Source organism: Aedes aegypti, unplaced genomic scaffold (genome assembly GCF_002204515.2).
Source record: "Aedes aegypti strain LVP_AGWG unplaced genomic scaffold, AaegL5.0 Primary Assembly AGWG_AaegL5_hic_scaff_424_PBJ_arrow, whole genome shotgun sequence".
In the NCBI taxonomy this organism is placed as follows: domain Eukaryota; kingdom Metazoa; phylum Arthropoda; class Insecta; order Diptera; family Culicidae; genus Aedes; species Aedes aegypti.
Window position 1 is genome coordinate 1,202 of NW_018736093.1, and position 25,918 is coordinate 27,119.

Consider the following 25,918-nt stretch of genomic DNA (forward strand, 5'->3'; position numbering starts at 1 on the left):
AAATGACTTCAGATTCAGATTTTGGGACCAATATTATACAATATTTTCACATCTGACTTACCTGAGTTACCTCAGGGATGTCAAAAATCTCTGTTTGCGGATGACACAGGCCTCTCCGCCAAAGGACGAAGCTTGCGTGTCATTTGTAGTCGATTGCAAAAAAGTTTATTTTTTCTTCATACTTGCAGAAATGGAAGATTTCTCCTAACGCTTCCAAAACCCAACTAATAATATTCCCACATAAACCAAAAGCTCTTTATTTGAAACCTGCAAGTAGACATGTTGTCACGATGAGGGGGATTCCAATAAATTGGTCAGATGAAGTTAAAACTTTTCAGGTGATTCAGGTGTTCATCGTAGTGCTGCTTCCACCTTTCCGATCACATCGCGTCCATCCGTCAAGATGCTCCCATCCTTATCCCGGCACATCTCAGTTCACGGCACGAAGCCTTTGCGGGATGTGTTGAGCTTCTGCTGACGTCATAAATGCGGGGAAATTCCCAACTAAGCAATGCGTTTTAGAGCAGTGCTTTTCATGTTGATAATTTTGACCAAAAATGTTAATTTGGACCTTTTAAATGAAAAAACTCCCTCACCGCGCAACACCATTCCTCTGTTCATTTTTGTTGTAATCTTTTTGAAAAGTAAACAAAATTGCTCTTCAAAAACGATTGTAAAAACGAAAATCCTTTCAGATCAAGCAAAAAAAATGGGGTTGATAGGTACAGTCAGACAACGTACTATTTTTAAGAAAGCTCTAGAAAACTATTGTACAAAATATTAAATAATAAATAAATAAGTGCAATACAAAAGCCTTGCAAAAATGCATGAGTGAAAAAAAACACAAACTTTTTTCACTAGCAAAAACTACAGCCCTTCAAACTGCTCTGATGTCATATTGACCCTAGATTTATTATTATTATTTGTCTTTATAACGTTGATTATTTTCCCTTGGCGAGTTCGTCACTTAACAATTGACCCCAGAGCACAGACAAAAAAGTGAATAAACTGGTTAGAATTTTGATCACTTACCATACTTGCACTGGCCCGATTCACAACCCGGGAAGTAATTCTCCTTGATGCACTGCTTGATGAATTCGCCCTCGACCATCGAGTTGCCGCCGAGTAGCTGATTCAGACTGCTGGCAACGGCTGCGTACGTGTTGGGAACGGAGCCAGCACCGATTGGAGCACTATCCGATCGCAGTGCTTCTCGGCTGGTAGGAACACCCGTTCTTCCTCTTCCTGATCGATTTGTTCGTCGAAGTAATCATCCTCGCTGTAGCTGCCATCGTTCAGTTCATCCAGCTCAAGTTGGCCGCCAGACGGCGAGCGCGATGCTGTTTCCTCAGTGTACTCAACCTACGATGATTTATCTTTAGAACTTCAACTGGCTAATGTCGCGAATGTTGTCCACTTACCTCCGGTTGCAAAAGCAGTTCCATTATGCACAACCTGTGGTAGCAGTCCTGCAGCAACGTCTCCAAGCTTTGGCAAGGTTTCGATAGGATGAACTCGTACATGAGCAGATCACAGAACTCTAGACAGGTGCTGAACAACTCCTGCCGACCAATACTGACATCTTCGATGGATTCTGCTGCTCGCGCAGCCTCTGTTCCGCTTGCCTTTTCAGAAAACTGGCAACGGTGATCACAATCGAGTCTAGGGCAAAGTGGGGTACCAAACTGTTGGAATAGTATGCCAGTTCGATCACGTTGGGAATCATGGTGACCGGTTTGAAGAACATTTGACCCGCTCGCTTCTCCTTTGTGACCAAACCGGGACCTAACAAATCGGCTGCGTATTTCACGATGTCTTCAGACGCACCGGTGAAGCCAATGTCGCGTGAGGTTGTGTTCAGGTAGCTACGTAGTTCTTCGAGTGCTTCGGTGAGGATCGCCAGGGGTGCGCCGTCACGGAACCGATTCAGCAGGAGGAAGGCCAATGCGTTGGTGGTCATAACCGAGGTAGCTTTGGCACAGTCGTATACTACGTGTCGGGCAATGTTGTCGACCAAGGTACGGAGTTCCTGCTCCTCCTGGACAACGTCCGTCCCAAACAGGGACGACGAGGATGGTTTGTGCTGCAGGCGTCTAAACGATCAAGACGAGAAGTTACAATTGGTCACCTTTTCAGAAACTTCTTTACTTACCTATTCTCGGGAGCATAGCTGCCACCCGTTTCCGATTTGCGCAGCGACTTGACAAGTTCGCTTAGCGAGAACGGTTCGTTGAAGTCGATCCGCATGAGACCGTAGCGTGCCTTCAGAACCTTCATGATGGCGGCCGCCGCCGAGGAGAAAGCTTTCCGGGACCTTCTTCTGGCCGAGCTGTTCGCGCACAAAGTTTCCATCGACCAGCTTCTCGTAGTTGATCGACACGGGAACGAGCAGTGCGTCCGAGATGCTCTTGTCATTGAACGCGTCCACTATGACCGATAGGATTCCACTCTAGAATAGAAGACACTTGATCAGACTACATAAACGGATCCAAGAAATTCGGCGCAACTACCTTTGGCATACAGGGTTTTCCGGTTCTGGTTCGACCGCCTTCGATGAAGAACTCCACGTTGTGGCCCGCAGTTAACACCTTTTGCACGTACGTGTGCAAAATGGAGCGGTAGACGTGATCCTTTTTCCCGGTCAGGGGATCGATCTTTCGCTTGATGAAGAACGCCCCATCGTATCGGAGAATGTTTCCGAAAACGGGAATCCGCAGGTTGTCGCCGCCAGCCACCAGCGACAACGGATGTCGTGATTCAGTAGGATGAAGCTAACCATGATGTAGTCCAGATGGGATCGATGCAGTGGCAGGAAGATCAACGGAGCGTCCGGGTTTTTGGCGATCGCACGCTTGATCATGTCCACCTGACCGGGATGGGCCGCCACTCCGGACAGGAAGCACGGAAGCAGTTTGTACAGCACCCAGGACGTGATGCGCAGCACCATGTCGGACAGTTTGGAGCGCATACCGATTAGGACCTGAAAATAGAAGATTTTTATTAAAGATGAGGCTGTTTACGAAAGTACGTGGTTAGTACTGGTCAACGACGAAACATCGAATTGACCGGTTCGATGAAAAGTGTTGATAACTGAAGCACAATAAGCATAAACCGGAATGACTTGCGGAGATTTTCTGAAACGGTCTATGGTACGCGACATAATACCGTACCAGTGCCCGCAATGTGCCATGGTCTAGAAGGGAATTAGCTATCATCAGCAGCACTAATATCACATGGTCGCAAATTCTCTAGGAGGACTATTTCGACATCTTTGGAATCGATCGTAAAGCAATAGAGAAAAGCTTTCGTTCCTATGATGTTAAAGATAGCAACTATTGACGATTAAATGTGAGGTTAAGTTGCGAAAGTTTTGCAAACTCAAATGAATATTTACGAATTATTGTGATTTGAATTGCCGAAATCTTATCAGTGAAATTATTGTGGACTAGGATGCACTTCTCACCATTCTAAATCAGCTTTGCATTAGATCACAAAAAAGCTTGAACATTAAATACCATAACGAAGTATACGGTTGCAGGTTTTCGAAAGAAGCATTGGTGTAGGTGCTGAAGTGGTGATTAATGGGAATGTGTTTGAAGTTGTTGAAGAATTAGTATTCCTTGGAACACTTGTGACGTTTGAAAATTATGAAAAGACTAATAACCCATTTACGGATTACGTAATCTTCTCTCTCGCATCTTACAAACGGGAACGAAATTAGCCCTGTGCACACGTTTGATCTGTATGTTTAAAAATTATGGATCGATGCATGAACATCCATATCAATTTGTTGTGATTTTCTTGTAAACTTTGTGTGTTTTGCACACTTAATTCTTTAGTTTTGCTTTATGGACTGCTTCAACAACCGAACAACAAAGTGATCAGTAGTGCTGGATCCGTTGAATCTGTTGCATGCTCCTTGTGGGCAAGCGACGGAATCCGGATCATTGTGTCCGGTTTGCGTTTTTGCGGAAGAAAAAACGAAGTGTGCCAGTAAAAAAAAACGCATCAGTAGTGTTGGATCCGTTGAATCTGATGCATGCTCCTTGTGGGCGAGCGACGGAATCCGGTTCTATAGTGGCCGGTTCGCGTTGCGCGGAAGAAAAAACGAAATGCGCCGGAGTAAAAAAAAAAAAAAAAAAAAACGCGTCAGTAGAGTTTGATACGTTGAACCTGTTGTATGCTCCTGTCGAGCGAGCAACGAAATCAGTATCGTGTCCGATTTGCGTAGTAACCGCACTATCAGTGTCGGTCATTCGTGTATATGCTCACGTATTAATTTCGAATTATATATTTATCGTTTACCAAAACGAATCCTTTCCCACATCCAAATTCCCAGTGTTTTTTTGTGGAAGTGCAGAGGACTCCTCAGCTTCTGTAAACCAAGTAAAACATCAACATTTCCCTCCCATTCCCAAATTGACCTGCATTCGAACGCAGCCGGCGCCGGTATTGTTTATTATAATAATGAGAGCACCAGTACTTACACATTGAGGATGCTACTGATCCCGAGTAGTGTCTGTTGGTTCCCTGTGTATGTACAGCTGTTCTTGCAATAACGGAGTAGCAACTGCGGGAGGTCAATTATGCTCATGCTCATGCTCATGATTCAACAACCGACAACAAAGATTCCATATTTTTTGTCCACATAAGTTCCAGAAACTTTCCCGTTCAGATATGCGTCAACCTATGGGTGCATAGATCATCAACCATCGATGAGCTTTGCTGTCGATTTCCGTTTCAACATTTCTAAATTGTATGTGACCACCCCATAGCGAACTAAATTGTGGTTGGACTGCGGGTAGAACGACAGTCTTCAAAAGAAGAAGCAAGAGCTGAAAGTGTTGGAGAAAAATTTTCGGTTTCGATATTCTTTTACCGTGAAGATTTCTGAAACACGAGAAGTTCATTCTACCTTTATATGAAAACAATGCATTATTTCCAGCATTGAATATAATGTATAGTTTAGGTGAAAAATCGAATTCCACTAATAGATTTTAATAGTTTTCAGCTTTGAATACAAAATCCCGGGCTTCCAAAATTATGGGTTTGCGGCACTCCGTTTGTTGCTGGCTTATTTGTTTGTAAATAAAAACATTCAAGTGAGTTTGCGACAAGAAGAATTGCCTCGAATCCATGTTTTAGAGAGCAAGGGTTCTACTACCTAATTCCTTTTTTCAATCTCACGATATTTATGTTCTGTCACACATGACTATCTCAAGCCACTACATTCGAATTCAATAAGTAAAGCAGTCAGTTTTCATTATTTAATATTTGATATATTCATGTTTTGATTCACACGACAATCTAATGTTGATACCGTGAATGCCTTATTGCGTAAATCTGTAAGTAAACACACGACCTTAACGTGTGTTTTTTTTTCAGTGTATCTATGGACACTACACTGAAACAAGCGTTGCAGTAATGAGAACCATGAACGAGTTTTTAAATTTACTATTCCAGCCCACGATTGAGCTATCATGAACGCTTTTTATTTGCGTTTTGTTCCCTCTCAATCCAACCGCGTCGATAGCCGAGCGGCTAGCGTTCGCGCTTGACAATCGCCAGATCCTCGGTTCGATTCTGGTCTGCTGCAAGTTTTTAACCATGATATAGTAATTTTTACTATACAAATGGTACCATGGTAAAATTGAATGCACAAAATATTCTAAATAAATGCGAATTTAGTCTGCACAAATCAAGTGGCGTTGTGTATTTAATTTAACTCTCTGATATAGTATTTTCAACCGCAACGCTGTTCTCAGTGTAGCGTTCGGCTTATTTTTCAAAAGTTCTCAAAATCGAAAATTCGTATGGTTTTTCTGAATTCGTATCACATCAAAAGGACACCTCAAATTTTAAGTCAAAAGTATTGAGATTTCGAAGTGGCGCAAGCGACTTGAAGGTAAATTTTCAAGTTATAAAATATGACCTTCAGTAAAGTCTTCATAACTTTGTTATTTTTCAACCCATTTTAAAGCTCTTAGTACTATTCATTTGGTAATTAAATTTATAAAAAGTTTGTAGAGTTTCAGATTTGTTTAAAATCAAAACTACTCTTAGTTAAAAGTAGCCTTTTCTTGTTTTTTTCTCATTTTTAAAAAAATCCTCTTTGTTTGACCATAACTTTATAAATACTTATCCGATTCCGATACTTCAAAAGCATGTAAAAATATATGAAATCGGATGAGTATTCATGAAATGAATGGAGAAAGATTTTAGAAAAAAAAAACTACCTTTAACTAAAACTAGTCTTAATTGTAGGCAAATTTGATATTTAATTTTAAAGAAAATAATGCAAAGAGCTTCAAAATTGATTGGAAAATAACAAAGTTATGAAGACTGCACTTGATGTCATATTTCATATTTTGTCTATATTGTATATAATGATTTTCCAATTTCCAGAAGTTCACCCCCTTGCTAGAGTCTTCGCCCCCCTAATTTCAGTTTTACAAATTACACTGCGGAACACGTTTTTGTCTCCAGCACCAAAATACCGCTATTCACTTAATTAAGGGTTGCTGAATCCATTGCCGTTTTTAGAAATATCATAGCACGTCTAGTTTTTGAGATATCGACTGTTGAAAATGCAAAAAATGACTATTTCAGCTAACTTGCATGCAAGTTTGCCAGCTTGTAAGGTAAAATATTGGCTTAATTTGCCACAAAATTCAAACTTTATGTGTATAACAATACTTATCATTAAAGTTTGTAATACTTTCGATACGGAAAAGTTGTTTTTTGATGGTTTAGAGAATTGTTGTATTTTGCCATATAGAAGAAACGAAGAATTTTGTATGGAGACTGCAAGCATGTTGAAAAAAATCGATTTAATCGAAATTTAATCGCGCAATTTCAATCAAATTATGTCTGAAATGAAAGTTCAAGTTCTATTTTGCATGTTTGGTGGATTAGATTACAAAAAAGTTTGATAAATTGTACTTTAAATTTCATGTAAACATTAATAAAACCAGTGTTTTATACAACTTTGGCGACCTGTAGCTAAAAATTGTGACGTGCTGGAACATTTCTGAGAATGGCACCAGATTCAGCAATCCCAAATCTACTAGAGACACATAATTTGATCCTTGGGACACGCAAAAATGTCATTTTTGTTACGCTGTGTTATCGCCCCCTTGATCTGAAAATCGCCCCTAAGGGTGGGGGTCTAACTCATCCACTTTGGGAATCACTGGTCTAAACCTTCCAGAGGAGTTTTGATGGGGTTCTTTCAGAAGGCAGGTTTAATATTCCTTTCATTGCCAGGTCGGTTGATATTGGTTCTTGTTTTCGTTTTATTCACATATTTCGGCCAGAAAATTCAGCCTAAAGCTCCATCCTAAGTTTTGTAAGAAAATTCCCCAAACCTATTTCCAGATTAGTTTTTATATTCCCCGTTGGCAATGTTTACGAAATGTTCATCTGACTTGTTTCAGAAAGTAAACCAGTATGCGAATTCCGGCGCGTATTTTCTTCGAAGAGAAGAAAACATTCTTGCTGGTGAGGGATGGAAGAAAATTTCTTCTCTTCGAAGAAATTGTTCGTCGGAATTCACCTACAGGAGTCCCCATATTTCTTGAATACACCCGATTCTGGTTTGCACGGGGGATGCATACCGTGCAAAAAAAGTTTTCAGTTCAAAATTTCAAAAACCGTATCAAAAAAAGTAACACTATTTCTCGACGTTTCATGCAAAAATAAGGTTTTGGGGGAAAAAAAATGCATGGAAACCTTTTTTGCAAGGCCGTGTAAAAAAATCCGTGTAATAACAGAATCGGGTGTACTTTGGTTTCCAAATCAAACTATATTTGTCTTTACAATAACAATTATCTGTTTCTTTCTGTTTGAGTTTGAAAATTTTATTATCATCAGATCACGAGAATAGTGATATTTATTTCTAGAAAAGTGACTTTAGTTACTTTTTGTTGCAAATAGTGACTTTTTAGTGACCAGGGCGAAAGAAGTTACCAAGTCACTCCTTACCAGCCCTGCAAACATCAAACAAAATCTTGGATAACATCCTGCAGGATTTTCTAAAGAAAACTGGATGTGTTAAGTCGGAGAAATAACAGGAATCATTCTTGTAGCATTTTCTAGTGTGAATACCTGAACTTTCGAGGAATCCGTGGACAAATTCGATACATGTTAGGAAGAGATAGTAGAAGTCATTCCTGGAGGAACTTGAGGTGGAATCCCTCGTCGAGCTCATGGTAACTGTTGTAAAAGATTTGAACATAAAAAAAAACTTCGAAACAATTCATAGAGCAATCTATAGAGGAATTCCTGGAAGAATGCTCATGAAAATGACTGAAAAAATAGCCGTGAGAACTCCTTGAAGAATTGGGTCCTAAAATTTTTAATGAAATCTTGTTTTTATTTAATAACACGAAAAAGCATGTTACTGTAACTACTTTAGCAATTTTTCCCGCTCAAATAATGGCTATATCATGTTTGAACTTTAATTTAAAAATTTGGTCCACAAATGAACCTTGACACTTTTGATCATGTTTGACGTTCGCTTAGTCGACAAAAACACCACAGGGCTTTTAGTTCGACCACTGGGGTTGTACCTATCTGACATTTCGTAAGGGACACGGAAAACAAAATACACCCAAAATTTGAGTTTAAGCCAAAGGACGTGACAAAATCTAATAAAATGTTTTTTGGGCTTAAACCAACGGAAAACATTAGAAAATTGAGTAAACACGTGTTTTTGGCCTAAACTTAAGCTTTTGGCACTAAAATTGGGACAGGGCTTTAGGACCCAATTGTTGTAGTTTTTACTGAAATAATTCCTAAACACATTTCTACAATCAGCCTTTGCGATTTTTTCAGGATGATTTTTTGAAGGAATATTTGAAGAATATTTTAGAGTAACAACTGGAGAAAACGATAGAAGAATTACTGAAAATTGTATGAAATTCATTGCAGAATTTTTGGAGTGATCTCTGTGGAAAATTTTGGATGTATCAGCATTAGACTTCTAAAGAAATTCATGGAGCAAAATTTAGAAGAATTCCTCTAAGTAGCATTAGATATATTTTACACAGTTTTAAACATTTTTTAATTTAGACAATTTTTTGGTAGAATTTCTAAAGAAGTCAAATCAACTCCAGCAAAGGTTCATGGATGAGTCTCTGAATGTAATTCTGAACAAATCTTTAGAAAATTGTCCTCTCGCACCTCTCCGAAACGGTTTAAATCTTCATGAGTTACGGTTTTAGTTACCCTTCTCTCCTTTCAGCGTTACGTAATTTGTGGAATGAAGAATGATTTAAAAGCAGCGCTGTGAAATGTCAAAATTTTCGAAAAGTTAAAATGCCAATAGCAACCATCTACTATTGGAAATATCGCATCAGCATAGATTGCCAACATATAGTATTTCGGAAAAGGTCACCGAGAAAAACATTTTCCGATTACTTTTTCCACGGGGAACGATGATATTAGCAATATTCAAGTTACGTGTTATTCGTGACATTTAACAGCCCTGTTTAGAAGACCATTTTAAAAAGATACTTTAGAGATTTAAAAAAAATAAAATGGTTTAGAGCCTTGCAATCAACAAAAGACTGATTTCTGAAAGAATTTTTGAAGAATTGATGTAATGGGTAAATTGTCTACTAGAAGCATGGGTGTCTTAAAAACATTTGTAGGAATACTTGAAGAGGGTTTAAGAGGATTCCTTAGAGCAAAGATATTCTTTGAGGTATATCTGTAGATAGAAACTATAGCAAAAACTACAGGATAAACCATTAAAAGAATTTTCTGGTACAATCCAGACGCACTTACTGGGAAAATCTCTAAAGAAAACTAGTTGTTCCAGTGAGCTTTGGTATGAGCTCACGGCGTTATTTCACCTAAATCATATTTGTGGCCCATAATTCATAATTTGTGGGGGAACCTTGTTCAATTCGCACCTTGTTCTCATACGTACCATCAGCATTTTTCAAAGCTGGCGCTTCTGTGCAAATCATATCACGCAAAAGTAGTATTGCAATTACAAACGGATTAAATTTTGTCACAATTAACTCACACCCTAAAAACGTATTCACATGACTTACCCTGTGCGCTCTCTTTTCGTGCTTCCGCATCGTCTCGTTGTAGTACGCATCCTCATCGAACGTATCGTCGCTCTGGCCGGCATCCAACAGTTCCTGTCGCTTCTCGTTGACCGACTCCTTGGCGGCCGTTTCCAGCGCCTGTTGAACCCGTTCCTCGCCCAGCACTGCGCCGGCCACCTGTGGATAGTCATACTTCTTCACCCGGGCGGCCTGCGCCAAATGGGGACACCAGACGCCCCAATCCGTAGGGGAACTGTTCGTTCGCCGTCCAGCGTGCGATGTGACCCGCAGAATGTCGATGGCAGTCCTCCGGCGGTCCACCTGATCCAGCTGAGGTTGCTGCAAGATGAACGAAACAAGATTAGATAAGAACATAGCTGTCTCACTGTAGATATCAAGGTCGTTGTCGTAGTACCCATCCACCATTACCGCCACCTCCCAAGTGATAGACGCGATCCACACTAAAAAGACTACTGTACAACATTTTCTGAATTTTCTCCAATCGAATGCACTGAAGTTACGTCACAGCGCAGTGCTTAGTCACTGGGCAAAAACAATTGCCAATAGTTTCGAGGACTTCACTGTCGAACGTAGAAAGTGAGATGAAAAATCATCGCTAGGAATTTTTTCCCACGATCAACACGCGATGATGATGCTCTCAAGTTATTAATACTCGTGAAACTGCTACCTATAGCTTTTCCGACAGTCCCAAAGTAAGCATGTGAGATTTACTTTATCACGGTGAATACAGAGAGAGAGCGAACCACGAAACAAAACGTGGGTGACACGCGTGACGCAGCACTATCGCAGTAGAACGTAAATATTACTGAAGCCGAGCGCAGGTAACTTGCGCACCTGACTTATTCTCTTAATGGAGGATATCTCAGTCGGAGTCCGGCGAGACGGCTCGTCGAGCGTTTGCGAACTGAGAGGTGAGAATTTCATTCAACTCTAGTGGGTGGAAACGATGCGCAATGGTATTCTAATGTATCGCAGGGTGATTCGCCTATTGTTGACCAGTCCGTATATTCCGCATGTTCGACATTTAGCGAGCATCTTTGCTGTTCAACAATTGGCGAATAACCCTATATCTACATATTTAATTCGCAATAAATAAAGTAGATTATTATGACAAACACTTGTTGCAGTACACTGGCCGCTTGTTCTCCGACGCTATCGATTACGTTGAAACAAACTTGAGTGAGATTTGCATGACATTGGGTTTTCCTGTAGACCAACACAAAATCTGAGCAAATTTTACAAGTTCAAGAAATCCAATTAGTGAAAGTGAAGTCATTTGTTCATTCTCGCACAAACGCAATAATAGAGCATTGTTGTGCAACTTTTACTTGACAGTTTTGTTTAACTCTGATTATGGCCCTTTTCGAAGACTGCTGGAGTTCAATTAAAGCAGCCATTGCACAGTGGTCCAGATAGCAAGTTTAGGCGGACATGAACTTTTCGACGTCATTTTGTGGTTTTAGAGTATAGGTTGCTTCCCAGAAGTGGCTCGAAATTAGTTGTACTACAATTCGTACGAAAGGGAATTTTTGTCTGCACTAATCGCAATAGTGTCCTATATGCCAACTTTTTTATGTTAATATATAGCAAGTTGGTATATTCAGCAAAGTTGTAGTATATTTTAATACATAAAACTTTGTAGAACAAACTTTTTCTCTATCTCTTATACTTTCTGAGATAATTGACTTTTTATATACAAAAATAAGAAAATAATTTTTTCGCTCATAAGTCGTTTATTTACAAATTTTAGCAGCCTACTATGTTCTACAAAGATTTTCGTACTATTGTATTCTACAACTTTGGTAAATATACCACAGATGTATTTCTTCTGGTAACAACAGGAACAAATGGTAACGGATATGCGAAATGAAATAGTCGCCTAACAGAATATGAAAGTCGAGTTTGTTACACTACACTGAAGACGGCCTTACAATTGAGGTCGAAATACGCGTATCTGTCAAAGGAAACTCTAGTGCAATTAAATGGTATAGTACGTTTTCCATCTATTTACGTGATTAGGAATCACCTTGGTAAATGATGCGATTCATGTAGCCTCAATTTAAAAAAAAAGTTATCTATCCGTGCGTCGACAATTTTAATGTCGAACTATTTAAAGGTTGTTTTTTAGTTATTGCGTTAGTTTTTAGTTATTACTTTTTTTAGTTATTGTTAAACAATATGCTCGTGTAGCTCAAAATTTTTAAAACAGGACCTGCCGACACTTACGGTGACGAACCATCCATAGAAAAAAGAAGTAGATTGGAGTACCTTGTACCATTTAATTCCGCCCAAATGGCTTATTTTTGACAGGTATTTCGATTACCACTTGCAGATTTACTGCAAAGACTGCAGGATGCATAATTAGTTTTTGGGTATGCTTCGTAAATTCTGTCAGTTCCTAGCGAACTCTTGAAAGTTTCTAGGGCGTCGTATGGCTTTAGAGCGTGATATTGTAGATTTTGAGTATTTCTTGTTAAATCCAAAGGATTCTGAATAAGTTCTCAGCAAAACTTTGCTTGCAGTAGCCTAGGAGGTCCTAAAAGACTTTTAATAATTCTTATCGAAGACTTGACTGTTATATCACAGCGGAATCTTAAAATTACTAGCGAGCTCTTGGGCATATGCCAATTTTCATCGGGATCCTATGCGAAATCCTCCTGAGCATTCTAGGCGGGTTACTGCCGATTCCTACGGAGATGGTTCAGTGTGGGTTTTTGTGGATTCCTAAGGAACACCTGAATATTGATATTGGACACTTGTGGTTTCATAGCGGCATGCTTTTATTTTTTGTTGATTTCATATGGTTGGTTTATAACATATATCAAGCTAAACTTCTAAAACACAATTGAAACTCTTTTCAAATTTGAATCATATTGTGTCTATTTATGTATTCTGCAAAATGACGGGTCAGGTACGGTCATACGGAACTTACACGGTTCGGTTATGAAAAATACTTTCATTGTTATGTGAACCAACAAGCTTTTTATGTTTGCCCTTTTAATTGAAGTCAATCGTTCAAAATGAGATGTCTACTTTGCTAGAAACTTAATTTTAAAGAGACATTTTCCACTAGCGAATTTTATCAAATTTGACTGCACTATGTTTACAAACTTTTTATATGATTACAATTAATGCTTCTTTAACAAAACTTTAAAATCCAAGCCACTTTTAAATGGCACTATCGTCAGCCGAATATTAGCCAAAACGCTAAAATTATAGAGTGAAAATTCTCGAGAAAAATCGTGACACGAGCAATCGGCGCAATGCGCGTATCTGTCAAAGGATACAAACTCCAGTATAGTAGGTACTAAATCAGGTTTTCATTTACTTAAACTATGTAAGTTTTTCTCTAGTCTCTAGAATTTTGCATCAGAACTAACTGTGAATAAAATAAAATACTTAAGAGACCTTAGAGATTTTCCATTAGGGCCCAACTGAAATTGAACAATAGTGAAACCCGTAAAAAGCAGTTTCTCCATAATAATTAACAAATCGAATAACATATTCCTTGATTTGTCGTCTATTATGGAGTAAACTGCTTTTTCAGTTTTGACATTTGCTCTATTTTTACTAAAGCTCAAAGACGGGGTTGGTGGTCTAATGGCTATCGCTTCTGCTTTGCAAGCAGAAGGTCGTGGGTTCAATCCCAGGCTCGTCCCTTTCACATATTTGTAATACTCTTCCTTATAGCTGTCTTTCTCTATCTCTCTGCGTCATTATGGCGAAAACATCATCAGTTCTATGTATCGCTAGAATTGAATATATAATATATTCACTTAATCGCTTACCACAGTGGTATCCATACGGTCGAATACCTCATGCATCACTAACAAAACATTCCTACTTCCAAGATGGTAGCTGTGGGAAATGCAGGAGATTCTCCAGTTTTCTAGTAACAACGGCTAACTAATTAACTTCCTTCCTCTCTCCGGTTGGCATAAGGACGTGGCCGGCGCCGTTATCAATCGAGAAATATCAAGGGTAGTGTGATTGTACATTGAAGATGAAAAAAAAGCTAAAACCCAAGCTTCATCAGAGTGGTTCTCTGTGCAATATCACTATCCTGATTGATCACGGAGTAGCAACTACGAAGTGTATGTTCCATCAGTTGATCGTTTTGATTGTTTTTTGATCGTTGCTCTATTTTTACTACACACTTAAATAAGACGAAGTTTTTACTACACACTTAAATAAGTACAGTATTCGGTGAAAAATCACCGGAATCCGTTGAATTCCGACGAAGTTACGGTGTTTTATTTCACCGAACTGTTCAGCTGTTGAGATTACGGTGAAATTCACCGTAAGAGCTTAGTGTGTAGAGGCTCAAGAAAAAGTGTTTTTTAGCGAGTTACATTAAAATAGAGATCAAGCTACTGAAAAGAGACTTGTTACGAGCCCTGGAACACTCATACACCCCTGTTGGTGCAATAGTGTATGAATAATCAAATGATACGTTTGCGATTTCTATAAATCTAGACAGTTTCCAACAACTTTGTTTCATTAAATTTGGTTTAACCCTTCCTTTCCCATGATTTTGATCGAATATTTCTCTACAAAAAGGTATTTACAGTGTCCAGGGAAAAAAAGATCATGTCACCGTGCTTCATACAAAATGGCTGAGTTTGGAAACTTTTTTTTGTATGGTATTCAGTTGGAGCTGCCTGACAGCTTAACTTGTCAAGGCTGAACCCTCGGTCTGGCTTTTGCCAAGTTTCCCCTCTACCAGGACCAATAATCAGACGAACTAGGCAATGGCGCCCACATGAACACTGCTTTTTATTAGTATTGTGACGTGGTAGTTTTTTGAAAAATACCCATATTCCCTTGCTTCTGAGAAAAGGAAGCATTGTGAAAACCAGCAGCTCCATCAGAATTTGTTTGTAATAGTAGTGTAGTAGTGTCATTATTAATACTGTCTAATCGAAATGGTTTTGAATAATTTGTCATTCAAGTGCTATTCTGATTACTCCTGTCTTTTACGTAAGACTAGAGTCTTAAATGTCAATTGTCGTCAAGTCTTAACAAAATTAGGCTGGTTAGTAGTAGTTCTATTTAATTTCAGCGTCTCACTTTCCATAGTCATTTTTATAGTGAATATTGAAGAGTAAAGTTACCTTAGGCTTCTATTAGTCTCCTACAAGATTCACTTTTCGGTGGCAAATGCAATGCTTACCAACGCCTACTTTCTACTTGTAAATTTTGCGAAAATGAAGCTGGAATTAGATTATTTATACCGCTGTAACAAAAGAGGTATTTCTTATTATGGCAATGTAAAAACCATATTAAAATAAGATTGTCGCCACTTATTTCTACTCAGTGAATCTACTAGTCATTTTCCTAAGAGTTCCTAAGTATTCCCTACGTCGTATATGATAACGATGTATCTAGCTAGCTAATAGTAAAAGTGGCTACGGATCATTCTGGTTAGCAAAAGGCAAACTGAACGTCACCAATAGTATTAATGCCCACTTCGAAAAGATTAATTATTTGAAATGGGCATCAATTCTATCAATGACGCAGAATGTCCGTTGGATCATATCCGAGATATTATTTGAAATATCGGTCGCGTGTTCAGATGTCTCCCGTAGGCAAAGTTATACTCCAAAAAGTGAAATAAAACCAGTTGAAGTAAAACCAGGATCCCGACGTGTTGTCGATGCAAATATATCACACCCGTGAAATATTGGACGTTACACAGTACATGACACTGACAATAGCCTTACAGTTGAGGTTGGAATACGCGTATCTGTCAAAGAATACATACTCTATTGGATTTAAAAAGTATAGTGCTTAATCCGGTTTTCATTTACTTAAACGTACGAATTTTCTCTAGCCTCTAGAGTTTTGCATCAAGTTTGACTGTGAAAAAATGAACTGTACAGACCATTTTTGTCAAAAAAAAAAAAACTTTAAGGACCTTTAAAGTTAAAATTAAATACGAGACTTTTTAGCGACATACATTTAAATAGAGATCAAGTCTCTGAAAAATAGCTTATGCTAGCCATGGAACACTCATACGCCCTTCTAGCTATAGATGAACAAGCGAATAATTTTTGATTTACATTCTGATATATGTTTACGATTTTAATAAATTTGTTTAGAGCATTTTCCCATTCCCATTGAAAGAACTCGTGGGCTGGGGTTACGTCGTAAGCCATGACATTGTCGGGTGTTGAACGGAGTCGACGGAAAATACCGAAGGTAAGAGTAGAATGATTCTGCAGCAAGCCGCTCGGAAGAACAACTCAATATTCCGTATCTCGATGTAGATTTGTATAACCATAGTAAACGCTGGTTTTATGTTCTTTAATTCGATATCTCTCTAAACTCGATGGCCCTTTCAATATCGAGTCACAGAGAGTTGACTGTAATTACAATATTACACCAATAAATCAATGAATGCTCAAATCTAACGAGACAACACTAGCAGAAGGCTCAAAATGCAAAGATCGAGTTCATTGGGTTCCTATTACTTCAGTGCCTTGGCACGAATTGCACGTTTCGACATTCATTCTATATCAACATCGTCAGCGGAATTGAAGTTACATCCACAAATCTTAGTTTGCTTACCCTGGAAAATCAACAAGCTGCTTTGCTATGCAAGATGTTATGTTTCTATTTGCTAACAGTAAAACATCGTCGCGTGTCACTAATGAATCCTCTCTATTAGACGACTAAGGTAGGTACCGGAAAAGCTATATTGCTCAAATAGGCAATGCTTAGTGTTTACTGATTTGCGTCTATATACGGGCAATTTTATCAATCTAAAACAAACATGGATAGGTGGCAGTTTCATAGTCAAATAAGCCTATAATAAGGAGGTAAATTGATATGATGTATTTAATAAATACCGTGAACGTACCATATTTGACGCGGGTCCAAACTTGACGCATTTTGTAATTATTTTTATTATAAATTAATTCTAGTTCAGAATAGCATTCAAAAATTTATTCTTTAAGCTTCATTTACATGTAATTGTAAGATTTCAATCAAAAAAAAGTTTATTTTTTATTAATAATAGGCAAAAAATACAAATTATTGGAAAATGCATCCGACAAGTGCGTCATTTTTTTCATTCCTTAGTGAATGTGCTAAATATTGTTAATCTTTTTTCATGCAAATATTGTGCTGTTTTACAGCAATATCATCAACAACAGTCAGTAATATTCTTTTATTCATAAATTGACGTCGAAATTTTTCTATTTTTAAGGTTTAAGACATATTTTGTATGAAAATCTTGTGCGTCATATTAGGCACACAATGTTCCTAATTATTTGCTGTTTTGTTCAGCATGTTTTGTTGAATCGAAAATAGGAAAAGAAATATTTATGGTGATTGCATTCAACAAAACCGTCCTCAGAACAACCCAATTCTTTATGTAATCACATGTAAAGGGTCATCCATAGATTACGTCACGTTTTTGGGAAGAGGAGGAGGTTCAGAGAAACGCCACGATTCATACTAAATATTCGCACTTTTCATAAAATAAATGTGGCCAAGGTTGAGAGGGGTTGAAAATTGAACAATTTATCGCGGTTTATGGACGTCCCCTAATGTTTCAAGGAAGCTTCAATAAATGCGTCAGGAGGAGGTGAGGTGTAGGTTCAATGGTTTGTTTTGTATAATTTATACAATAGGGGGTGTCCATGAGATACGTGTCACAAAAAAATACCATTTTCTAGAAAAAAAAAACCCGCCCATCCGCCCTACGTCACACTTTTTATATGGAGCCTTCAAAAAATTTATATGATTCGTCACATCTTGCAGAACACCTCCTACACCCTAATAACATGACGTACTTTATGGATGACCCCATATATGGTTCTCGAACTATTTCGAGGCCCATACTGCCGTTATTTCTACGCATATTTGTCCCGCGGTCCATAAGGGTGACATAGAACATGGGACAAGTAGGCGTAGTTCACGTGTTATAAGTAACGAAAATTCTCAAACGGACATTTTTGGAACCGGTTGTTTTCGTTCTAGTTTTTGACCAATTTGTCCTTATTTTAGCAACTACCTTTCCCGTTCCAGCGCAACGTAGTTTTCAAACCTTTCCTTTGTCTGATATCGCGACGAAAATACATTAAACTAAACAACAATGCTTAACTATGGATTGAACTCAATCGCCGGTTTTATTTTCTACACTAACTAAACGCATAGCAAAAGTACTACCGGATGACGTCATTCAAAACTTTTTCCAAAGCTTTTAACTTTTATGTCCACTCTAAAGCACTTTTTTCAATTAATTGAACTATTGAATACTGAAACTCTTGTGTATTTTAAACTTTAGCAATTATTTGTAAGTGCGTCAAATAAGGAACAGAGTGCGTCAAATTAGGCACATTGAAGAATTGATGCGTCAATTAAGGAACCTAATGTGTTCCACAAAAAGTCAATCAAACATGAAGAAAAAAAACGTTTAATATTTTTTTACTGATTTTTCCCTAATTCTATAATAGTTGAGCTAGCATGTGTTCAAATTTCAACAAAATCGGAAAGATTTAGACGATTTGACAAGTGTTTGAATTTAGAACTTTCTTAACCGCGTCAAATATGGTACGTCCACGGTAAATATTTTTCTGTGTCTTTCTCTTTCTTTCGTTACTTGATAACTGGAATCGAGCCTGCTTTTTAGCATAGTTCTTTTGTGGACACTTTCCACAGTTATTACCCTTTCGGTTGTCGTGCATTTTTGGGAACACGAGTAGTCACGCGTTGTACTTTGTTCAACATGAAATACCTCGTGGGCTGGAATTCCGCCACCAGGTGGTGCTAGTGTGCATAAATGTGTTGTTTTGCAAGTATCTCAGGAGCCTGACGACATAGAAAGATGGAGTCTTCGGCAGAGGTGTTCAGTAGCTCAAGGGCTATTATTATTCTAGCCAACCGATTCGAGAATTCGCCATCAGGTGGTGTTAGAGTGCATGCAACTTTTGCAGATATTCAACGCATTTTTGAAAATATCTAGGAAATTAAAAATTGTTGATAATATTTTTTTTGTCCATAAACCATAGCAAAATCATGAACTTCGCTATTCTTGGCTACGCCCATCTTTACCGTAACTTGGGATAGAGGGAGGAAATGTTGATGTGCTCAAAAACTGTAAATAAAACGTGCACAAACCATGTAGTACTAGAACAAGCACAAGAATCCTTAACAATAAACGGAAACAATCATTACTTACACTTTCTGCCGGCGAACAGAATCGGCACGCCATACCGGGCATCGCTTTGCTGTCCAGCGAGATGTGTGGCGTGGGCGAGTTCTTCATATGGTACAAACTGTCTTCTCGCAGCTGATCGTATTTCGGATCAGCATCAGCATGTAGACCGAGGTTATTGGGGATAGCACCAACAATAGTTTTTGGGATGTTATAGGAGGTGGTTGCCAATTCCATGTTTAGAAAGCGTGTTCGGGGAAAAAGTAAAAGCAGAATATGGGGTTTGAGGTTAGAATTGTTCGTTGATTTGATTATTTACAAGGCTGAATGGCAGTAGAGAAAGCATGACAGTGATGTATTGCTGGAAGAATCGTGCGAAATAAGTGCTGCTAATTGACCCGAACCAATTGGCCGTGTCAATTGACAGCGGTGCGTTTTCTCGTGTATGATGCACTTCGAATGCAATATCTACGGTGCAGTACTAGATTCAATGCAACCAAGCAACACAATACTATCATTCATATCAAAATGTCTGAAGAACGAAGTGACCGTATTTCGCTTACCTTGCGATCGTTTTCTTTGTCGATCTGCCGTTTGCGCTTCTTCTGCTCGCCGAAGCGTTTGAGCATGGTATAGGTGGAGAAACCTCCGGCCTCCACCGCTTGGGTCGTGCCGAACATGCCCGGCAGCCGGAACGAGCCGTATGCCTCCTGCACACGGTTGGATATTATGTCCACCATGTCTGTGCCTCTGCGGAGAAATAGGGAGAAATACAATGGAAAGATTATTAGATGGGAGATGGGTTAAGTTTAGCCCTAAATTAAGCAAATCAAATGGTAATTTATTGGTACAATATTTTTACAGTGCTGCAGATGGATTGCAATCATAGACGAAATACAGACTTTCATGTCCCTTGCAGTTGCCCAAAATTATATTGCATATGAGGTCATATATCAAAATCTAGAATGCTGTAAAAATGTACTGCGCTCTGTAAAATTTGGGTACCAAGTATAGTACAAAGGGATCAAATGTAGCACTAAAAGTGGTATCTATTCTGAGCCCGACTGCTATGTGGATAATTACCACGTGATCACTTATTCTGCAGTGATTATGATCTAAAACGCATTGTCGCATCACTACTGTTGGTTGTCAAATCAAAGTGATATTGATAGCTCGCCAGTAATATTGATAGTTTTAGTATATCAGCTATCAGCCTAAAAAAAATAGAAAATAATTTTATTAATTCTTCACAATCATACAAATACCAAAGAAATAAATACGTAGACAGTTTCCCCATGACTTTAGTGAACTATTTTTCAGTAAAAACAAAGTAATACAAAACATGTCATCAAAGAATTGTTACATGCGAGCCACATTACATTAGTATTCAAATTCCATTCGCAGGCCACACAAAATCTTCTCGAGGGCCGCATGGTGGAAGGACAGAAAACAGTTTTTCTTTCAGTTTCACAAACTAAATTAAATAACTGTACCGTTGTCAAATTTCGAATTAATTGTTTCTGACATATACCTAGTTTTTTTTCAGATCAACTAGTTTTACCCGGGTCTGAACATTTGACCATTTTGCATGGACATCTATCAACGTTTACTTTATGCTTGTCAGTACTATAATCATAATATCAAGAGATATGTACAAGTTCAAATCATAATCTAGTACTTCATTTGTTGCTATTCCAACGGTAGCTATGCGAAATCATTCTACGAAATCATCGGTTCCAGTAATAGCAGCACGTGACTCTCCAAAGAGCACACCTCAATGTTAATAGACTCATTCGATTCCATCTCTGTTTTTTCCAAGTCGATCGCACTCTCCACTCCACTAACTGGATCTAGTACTTACGTGGCCTGGTTTGGGCACCTACGTGAGTATTGTTGTTTAGTACACACCACATAGTCCAAGACAAGGTTCATCCGGTGTACGTGCCGAGAGCGCTAAGCCGGCAGAAGATCGCGCATTTATAGCGGCTCTCGCGCAACGTGACCGGAATTCTTGCATGGTTCGCTGGGGAGCTTTACTTGACTCTCAATAATACCGGTGATAAGTTTTCCCCCCTGAGGGGAACCAATTCGTCACCGTCAACAAACTCGGGGTACACCCAAACAAGTTTGTTATCCGAAATTACAATTCATCATCCGAAATCAATTCAGGTAGTTGATCAAAGATTCAGATATAATACCAAAGATTTCTTCAAAAATTCGTTTAGTGATTATTTAACATGGAATTCCTTCAAGAATTTTTCTAGGGAATTCTTCCAAGTATTTTGTTTTGAATACCTCAAAAATTCAATCTGGTTGTTTTTTCAGAAAACTACAAAAATTACCTTTTTTTAGAGAAAATCTTTCGTCATGCACAATAAATTCTAGTAGTTCTTCTATGGTTTCCCTGTAACATTCTAAAAGATTCCTATAAAATTGTCTTTCAGCATTTCTTTAAAATTTCTACTAATTTATCTGACAATACCTTCAGGAATTACTCCAGAGATTCCTCCTATAATTGTTTGAGAAATTTTTCCGGTAGTTCCTAGAGATATTGCTCATGGGAGTCGCAGATTTTTTCCAGCCATTCTTCCAGGAGTTTTTTTTTCAAATCAGAAATCTTGTGAAAACGTCGCGACACACTTGTCTCAGTGTACGGCTTCTGCGTCGCAATCAGATAAGCCCTGATCGATATCGCCGTATCAGTGATTAAAAAATTCTGCGCTGCAGTTGCAGCCGTTATCGAAGAATGCAACGATTTTGATTGAATGGTGACCTTGACGCCCACAGTCGACCATAACGGTTGCCAAGTCAACGAACTCAAGATACCTCCCACCCAATCAGTCTAATCGCTCGCATCACGACACCGGGCATTGTTTACGTCGTCGCAGCGATAAATTAGGAATGCGATCCGGTTTTAGACGATTCATTTCTTACAGGTGGTGCCATGATTTACTGCCGAACGGCTTTTACTTTCGGATTTTTCGGGGGCTTACATTTTGGCAACCTTTGAGTTATCGATTCACGCGTAGTAAGTGTGCGCGGTCCAGGAAATTAGGAAGATAAGCATTTTTAATTTGGTTTGTCATGTCGTACGATCTCCGATGATAGGAAGTGACGCTCGCGTTGCCAAGACAACTGTTTGTTGTGTGATTTCTTTCGTAGAGATAGGTCTTTTATCAGGAAAGTTTGTGACGTTGCATACAGGACTGATAGCGATTGATTTTCTTGAAATTAGGAACTTTGGAGACCTCTGGGCAAAATAAGACACCAAATAGGATCCACAAGGAGACCAAGAAATCAAACAGAAAACTAACAGGAACCAAACATTAAGCGTTTGATTCCTTATATAAGCTGACCAGATGTTTCTCTCAGAATATTTTGAAGATTTTTTTAAAGAATTCTCTCGTGATTTCTTCGGCATTCTTCGAAAAACATCAGATCGAATCCCTAGAGAAATTTGTGTAGCAATGATCGGATAAAAAATGCTATATTATTGAGGTTAAATAATGTGAAAGCTTGAATGAACTTCTGGTGGCATCCGTGGAGATTTCAGTTAAGAAATTACTCGAGAAACGTTTGAAAAAATTGCAGGATTACTCTTTGGATGAAATGCTGGAGGAACTTCATCAGGATTTCCAGGCCAAATTTATTCTGGAATTCCAGGATGAGTTATTGATAGATTTTTTCGAGTAATCCCTGGAGGAAATAAACCTATGTGAATTCTATTGGAAGAACTCCTGTAAAATTAGTTGTGATAGAAGATCTTCTCGAGTAACAACTGAATAAATCGGCAGATAAATAGTGCACAACCATCTAAAGGGAATCTTCTGAAAGTTTGTAGGAAAATTTTCAGAGTAATCTGTGGAAATTATAGGAAGTAGTAGTGTTAAACTAATCGAGAATCCACTGGAGCATTTTGTGAAAAAAAATTCTCGAATCATTCCAGGAAAAATCTTTAAAAGAATGTCTGGGAGAAGTCTGAGAAAAACTGACTGTTCGGAAATTCGTTTTTTTTTTATATTTCATTAAAATTTCGAAGTATTCTTCTTCCTTTTTCCATGACGTCCCCACTGGGACAGAGCCTGCTTCTCAGCTTAGTGTTCTTATGAGCACTTCCACAGTTATTAACTGAGAACTTTTTTTGCCAAACTTGCCATTTCCGCATTCGTATATCGTACGGCAGGTAGGTACGATGATACTCTATGCCCAAGGAAGTCAAGAAAATTTCCATTACGAAAAGATCCTGGACCGACCGGGAATCGAAATTAGCTTGGCTTTGCTTTGTAGCCGCGGATGCTAACCACTCGGCTAAGGAAGGCCCCCATACAAATTGATGGTTCTCCCTATTTCCATGTTCATGGAAATAATGAGCAAATGGAAATTGATTCTTTCAGTTAATCCTCCCTTTCCCATGGTTTCGACGACCACAAGCTGAATCGAATTAGCATTATTAGCTCAATAATGATTGTAAGGAACTCATACACTCATTTATCTCACTAAACATAGAAATATGTCACCCTATGTTGGTAATACTATTGGTAAAAAATCAAAAAACTTCTATTTTAAAAGTGATTTCGAATAATTATAATTATTTTCAACAACTTTTGTTCACGAATTTTATCTAAAAACGCTGTTTTGACAATCAAATTGTCAATCAAAGCTGTGGAAATGAAAGGGTTTATGACTGCTGAAATGCTAAAAGAACATAAGCTAAGAAACAGGCTTCATCGCAGAAGAAAAATAATAAGATATGTCTGAATCACTCACACTTTATAAATAAATTTGCCTTGATAAAATTAAAACTTATCTACTTCAATATCGTGGAGGAACTTTGAAAAAGTAAAAGTTTTTTGTAATATATGGGGTAAGTCTTTTGAATTTTGTTTTTCATTCTGGAATTCAGGGATGGTAGTGAAAAGCGATGACTAAAATAGTTATCTGATCACCAAATGAGTCATAAAATAGACTAGAAATGAGTATACGTTCTATATGGATAAAAAATCAATGTACAGCAGTAATTATTAGAAAATTCCTAATAAAAAAACATGTAATGTTTCTTACCAGTTATCTGTCCAGGATAAGACTTGATAGCTATAAATGGTCATAAAGATGATGCATTGGAGATTTACCTTCTTTCTTAAAAAAATGGATGAATTTCAGAACATTCTAAAAAAAATTTTGGCCGAATTCAAAATTCAAAACAAGCACAAAAATAGAAACTCAGGCAAAATTTGCGACAGAATTTCTGTTGAATTCTCGCATAACTTATAATATTGCCCTAAGAGCCATTGGCAACTGAGTGTGTAGCTCATTGTTAGTAAGTAAATGAATGGATCAATATTAAAAACTACCACGTTATTGTTAAACAACGTGTAAAACCATTCGTTAGTTCAGTAACAACAAGTTACACACTTGGTTACCAATGGTTATTAGGGCGAGATCATAAATTAAGCGATAATTAAACCTTTTCTTCTGAATAATCACTTATTACACTAATATCTACACTTCAACTGAACGTTCCAATTAATGCATTTCTGAAAACAATCATATCGTAATTTCACGCTTCATCAGTTCTACGACCCTGAAAATGACTTATTTTGCATACCGTGCACCCCCGCTACTTTGAACGGTACGTCATGCAAAGCATCGGAATTCATTTTTAATTTGAGCTTCTAGTCACCTTAAAACCGTGTTTCTGGATACCTGTTCGACTGTTTTTGTTTTGATTCTGCATTCCGTTTCTCAACGTTCTATTTCACTTCTTTGTATTCCAAGAGCTAAATGACTTTTTAACCCGTTTTAATCTGAACGATGTGTACATTAGCGGGGTTAAAATTAAAGAGGTCAGACTAAAAACGGTTAAACCGGATTTAGGCTATGAAGCAAACAGTTAACGATTGAAATCGCATATGTGTTGCTGAAATTTATTAACAGGTGGATTTGACGTTGTTCAATATTGCTGTGTGCGTTTGAAATGCAAATATCAAATGCGGGAACACCAAACGCGGTAGGATTTTTCACAAGAAATGCGATGTCAAAGGTAAATTTTTCTTGCTAGGGCGGCGGTGATTTACATAATCGTTGCTAGGTGTCCTTTGATTGTTTTGAGTTACCGCATTTGGAGGACATTTAGTCAAGATTTGCATCTCAAATGCAAACAGCAATAATGTACATTGTACAACCATTCATTATAGAAACGAGTTTTTTTTTTATACAAAAATAATTGACCAAAGTCGTAAAAACAGTATCATGGGCCAACGCATGTAAAAATGTATATTTCATAGGTTGGGATTTTTAATGTAATTTTTGAAAGGATTTTTAGCAAACTTGGTACTCACATTTGAAGTTCTAGACGAGTTTTTAACAAACTCTTTGATTTTATTGGTAGTTTTTCAAACCGTCTTTGGTTAATTTTCCAGAGGAATTTTTCTTTGTATTTATATACAGTTAACTCTCCCTTACTCGATATTCTGTATCTCGATATTTCCCCTAACTCGATGGAATGCGCGGTCCCTTCAATCTAGCATGCTTTGATACTTTTGTAAGTCGATACCTGTCTAACTCGATGTTCCCTAACTCGACGCAATCTGTTACAGTTACCCAAGTAAATTTACCTCTCTAACTCGATATTTTCAAGAAAAGTTTCAAATGTCCTCCAAATGTTAATATATTT

General features: G+C 38.1%; 1 protein-coding gene across 1 annotated transcript in view; it reads right to left on the minus strand.

The window, feature by feature from the left end:
* Window positions 1-1,032: 1,032 nt before the first annotated feature.
* The window catches only part of LOC110681103 (glycerol-3-phosphate acyltransferase 1, mitochondrial-like), a gene marked incomplete at its 3' end in the record, with an annotated part of 48,846 nt that continues 23,960 nt past the window's right edge, over window positions 1,033-25,918 (minus strand). The window contains 11 exon segments of the mRNA XM_021856868.1: window positions 1,033-1,167; window positions 1,170-1,362; window positions 1,422-1,594; window positions 1,597-2,093; window positions 2,153-2,301; window positions 2,303-2,449; window positions 2,511-2,740; window positions 2,743-2,980; window positions 10,062-10,400; window positions 19,270-19,380; window positions 19,809-19,995. Coding sequence (XP_021712560.1) covers window positions 1,033-1,167; window positions 1,170-1,362; window positions 1,422-1,594; window positions 1,597-2,093; window positions 2,153-2,301; window positions 2,303-2,449; window positions 2,511-2,740; window positions 2,743-2,980; window positions 10,062-10,400; window positions 19,270-19,380; window positions 19,809-19,995 — 2,399 coding nt within the window.